The sequence below is a fragment of the Scleropages formosus genome, chromosome 15, assembly GCF_900964775.1.
Source record: "Scleropages formosus chromosome 15, fSclFor1.1, whole genome shotgun sequence".
Taxonomy (NCBI): domain Eukaryota; kingdom Metazoa; phylum Chordata; class Actinopteri; order Osteoglossiformes; family Osteoglossidae; genus Scleropages; species Scleropages formosus.
Window position 1 is genome coordinate 15057585 of NC_041820.1, and position 4321 is coordinate 15061905.

The 4321-nt window shown below is 47.5% G+C and overlaps 1 protein-coding gene across 1 annotated transcript; it reads right to left on the minus strand.

Moving 5' to 3' along the window:
- Window positions 1–2161: 2161 nt before the first annotated feature.
- On the minus strand, window positions 2162–3547 carry LOC108919528 (gap junction delta-2 protein). The gene is made up of 2 exons (XM_029258704.1): window positions 3477–3547; window positions 2162–3005 (listed from the first exon to the last, which is right to left on the minus strand). The coding sequence occupies exons 1-2, from the start codon at window positions 3545–3547 to the stop codon at window positions 2162–2164; spliced, it is 915 nt and encodes a 304-aa protein (XP_029114537.1).
- Window positions 3548–4321: the final 774 nt, after the last annotated feature.

Sequence of the window (4321 nt, forward strand, 5' to 3'; positions counted from 1 at the left end):
TGTGAGAGTAATAAGGAGGGAGGCTTCATTCTGCAGCGTCATGCAGCCATGCAGACAAGAATTGCTTTTTGGTTTGTATGGGAAATTTTACGTCCCCACTGAATTTGAGATTGATGTTACTGTTCAATTTTCTCCTGAAATACCTTTTTTTTTTTTTTCAGTTGCATCAGCAGGTCCATCCCAAAACAATCCTGGACGGTCAGGCTCTGAGCGCAAGGTTTAAGAACAAGGTTTCTCGATCGCCTCCGTAAGGTGACCTCATCTAGTGTCAGAGATGCTCTTGCGGTTTTTATTCAGCAATGAAGCAGCCCTGGATAGATGTGATTCAAGTCATATCCCTTTAAAATACCAGCAATACAAAACCCTGAAACGCTCAGAAAACAACAAGCGCAGAGACGCCGCTCGTGGTGCTGTCATCAGTCGGGTCGGCATCTTTTTTTTTTTTTTTTTTTTTTGTCAGCAGTGCGGAAACCAAAGAAGAGCCTGAATTCAGTCATATTGTCCACTTCTAGGAATCCGGCAGTTCATCTGAATTGCAAATATTTCATATCTGGCCTGACCAGGTATAACTCTCAAACATTTCAGGGCATAAGAGTAAGAAACACTAGTAAAGACAGACTGTGAGGAAATTCAGTGAGGTTCTTCATCAGGTCTGATATGAGAGTACACAAGGGGAGGTAAAGTGAGAGTACATATTGGCCTTTTTAAATCCTCTGCGTCAGGTTCTTACTTAAAGCACTTTAACTAAAAGCACTGCACTCCACACATTTCTCAAATATATGAATTCTAATTTTATTTTGGAATAAAACCGTTTTGATTGTTATGTTTTTTTTCATGTCATGGTTACACAGATGTGAGACACTGTAGCACCAGAGCAGGAATTTATTGCCCTTATTTAGATAGAAATGAAATACTGTGCTATAAGGAATTCAGATTCACACAGTAACTGTGAATGAAGAGCTTTTCTGTCCAAATACCCTTATAAAATATCTAGCGTGTATTTCTTTTCAAAGGTTTGCAAAAAAAAAAAAAAAAAAAAAAAAGAGAGAGACGGAGATGAAATAATATTCCTTTACAGTAAAAACAATTAAAGCAAAATCAGGGCTGTATTCCCATTAATCTCAAGCAGGAAATTCTCTTTCAGGATTGTTCCTCTTCAGATAACACATAAATACCTGCAGAAGAGTGTGTGTCCGCGTGTGTACAGCACACACTCAATATACACTATTTCATATTCCAGAAGTGTTTATGTACAGTTATGGCACTTGATCAAAGGAAAGCAAAAACTTGTTTCTCCTTCACAAATGAAATCAGTGGCGCTTTGGTGTGAAACAAACAAAGTAAGGAATTTAACAGCAACTGAGCACAACCCGCACATTTCCTTCGGCCAATACAGCAATGAAATGATCACATACGTTAAGGTCACCGGTGCAAACAGGCAACAGCAAATGAACAAGTGATACATCGAAAATAATGGTAATGCATGCCAACTCTTTCGGTCCATAGCCAGAAGTTCTTCATATATATTATATGTATAAACTAAGAGCACACTTTTTGTTTGTCTCATGAATCCACTGGGGTCGATCCTGCAGAAGTGGCCTAAAATGAGGTGGAAACTTGTGGGAAAAGGACAAATGAAAAAACACCTTTAACGGCACGTAACGGGCACGTTTGGTTGCCTGTGTTCACAACTCCTAACAGACTGTATGAGTCTGTAATGCCATTAAATCATTATTGTATTTACTCTCGAGCGCAGCGGAGAACGCGGCTGTTGCCTAAAAAGGGCAAATATATGTATATATATATATATATGCTGTATATGTGAACACTTGGGTAGGCTCTTAGCATACTTGTATGCCCTATAAAGGTCGCTAAAAATCAGTGCAATATCATAAATCGTTCAAAACAAACTTGCAATCCACGTTTTTGCTTTTCAGTCAAACAATATGACAATTGTAATAATAATAATAATAATAATAATAATAATAAAAACTCCATCCACACGGCCGCGAAGCCGTGAATCTGGCAGGCAGAATTGTCCTTTATAATACTGCGTTGAAAGTTAACTCTTACGTGTGTTTATTACATATGCTGCCCTTGCGGAGAGGCGCGCTCAGTGCCACACGCACGCGCAGGACTCCACGCGCACGCGCAGCCCCTCTTACACGTACGCGGAGTCGCTGGACTGAGTGCGACCGAAGTTAGGCACAGTCATCCGAGGCAGGTCCTTATTCCTGATCTCGTAAATGGACTTCCTCCGGGCCTGGACACCCCTCACGGCCGTCTTGATCTTCCTCCAGCCCAGGTGGTTGAGCTCGGCCAGATTCAAGACCACGCAGAAGCCGCTCACGGCGAACATGAAGACCAGGAACACGGTCTTCTCCGTAGGTCTCGACACGTAGCACTCGACGTCTTTGATGCACGGGTACCGGTCGCACTCGTACACGGAGGGGACGCTGAACCCGTAGAGGAAGTACTGGCCCACCAGGAAGCCGATCTCCAGCGCGTTTCGGAACACCACCTGGATGATGTAGAACCTGGAGATGCCCTCCTGGCGCCTCATCTTGGACTTTGTAGTCCTCAGCGCCGCGCTTGGGATCTCCTTCACCTCCAGGCAGTCGGGTTCGGCCTCCTTGGTCGAGTTCTCCGTGTTCTGGAGCACTCCGTTCACCACGGTGTTCTTGATCTTCTTGCTGTCCTCTCTCTTGAGCGAGTCCTGGTCCTTGTCCAGCGGCACGTACACGGTCGAGAACTTCCTCTCCCGCTGCTTGGCGGACTGGTGCACGGAGTAGGTGATGAAGCAGAGGCTGGGCGTGCACACCATGATGATCTGGAAGACCCAGTACCTGATGTGCGAGATGGGGAACGCCTTGTCGTAGCACGCCTGGTTACAGCCCGGCTGCAAGGTGTTGCACACGAACATGGTCTGCTCGTCGTCGTACACCGTCTCCCCGACTATGGCAACGATGAGGATCCTGAAGATCACCACCACGGTGAGCAGGATCCTAAAGGCAAGCGGACAAAGAAATGAACAAACAAGGCGCCCGCTTCGTGGTTTGCATCACTTACACGTGGCTTTTGTTTTGTTTTTTTTTTTCCACGCGAAACTACGAGCGCGGGACACGAGGGCGGGCAGCTGCTGCTGTCCAGTGCTGAAGGAGCCCGTGGGGTCGAGTCGCTCGCTGCGAGGCGCTCATCTGAACGACGCGACGGCTTCATTTACGCGCGCCATATATATATCAGCATTTCATCGCGGACAACGGCGCGAGTGATCGACACCTCATGGTCCCGTCGTCGTGGAAAATCCGCGTCTCGTCCACGGCGCGCTCACGCGCTCTGCCCCCCGCGCCTCGAATTTTCGCGTGCGGGGGGGGAAAAAAAAAAAAAAAGAAAGAAAAAGTGCACAAAATTCGCGGCGCGATTTCAAACAAACAAACAAACAAAAAAAAAAAGGCTCGCTTACTTTGCCTCCTTACCTTCCTATCATAGTAGAGTGCTGCTGGACAGCAGCCTCCAAGAGCCTCTCTAGGATCGTCCATTCCCCCATTTCTGTTCATCCGGAGGCGGGAGCGCGCGGCGTCGATGTGCACGGATCCCTGCGAGACGCCGTATTATTTGCTTATTATTCTCCGGAGGTCTCCGGCTCGTGCGGCACAGCCAGAGGCATTGATCACAGGTTGCAGCGGCACCCCTTCCCTTGCCTTCCCTCCTTCCCTTCCTTTCCCTTCCCTTCCCTTCCCTTCCCTTTCCTCCCCTTCCTTCCTTCCTTCCTTCCCTCCCTCCCTCCGCTTCGCTCCGCTCCGCTCCGCGCACACTGTCACTGCGCGTCTGCCTTCCAGCGCGAAGCTCTGATTAGAATAAGCCCTCCTATTTTCGATCTTCGGATCAGATCTGATGAGTCGGGCGGTATCTGCATGCAGGGAGGTGGTTGGATTTAATGTCTTTGCCGGCGCTAATCTCTCTTTTAAGTAGGATCCTCCTGCGTCACGCACCGGCAGGTTAGTGGAGAGCAGCCAGATCGGCAACACTTTCCCTTTTTCTTCCTGCAAATGTGGTGGAGAAGCAATGGCAATCGGATGGTCCGTGAGCAAGAGTTCACGTCTGTGCTGTCTGTAGTTCGCAGCTCACAGTGACAGCCTTCAGCGACAGCTGCGCGGCCCATTTGGAATAAAGATGTAGTAGCGATGCTTGCATGTGTCTACCCTGTGTCTACCATGTGGACTACGGTGTCCAGAATTAACCGAGCCACTAGCATAGAGCAGCTTTTTCTTCCCATTTTTTTTTCCATTCAACAGATTCACAAGTTTGAAGGAAGCTTGAA

Bases quoted from the DNA above. Each gene is read 5' to 3' on its own strand.
- LOC108919528 (XM_029258704.1), bottom strand. From the start codon at position 3,547: ATGGGGGAATGGACGATCCTAGAGAGGCTCTTGGAGGCTGCTGTCCAG. The intron at 3,006-3,476 runs GTAAGGAGGCAA...GCTTGCCTTTAG, and splicing joins CACTCTACTATGATAGGAAG to GATCCTGCTCACCGTGGTGG.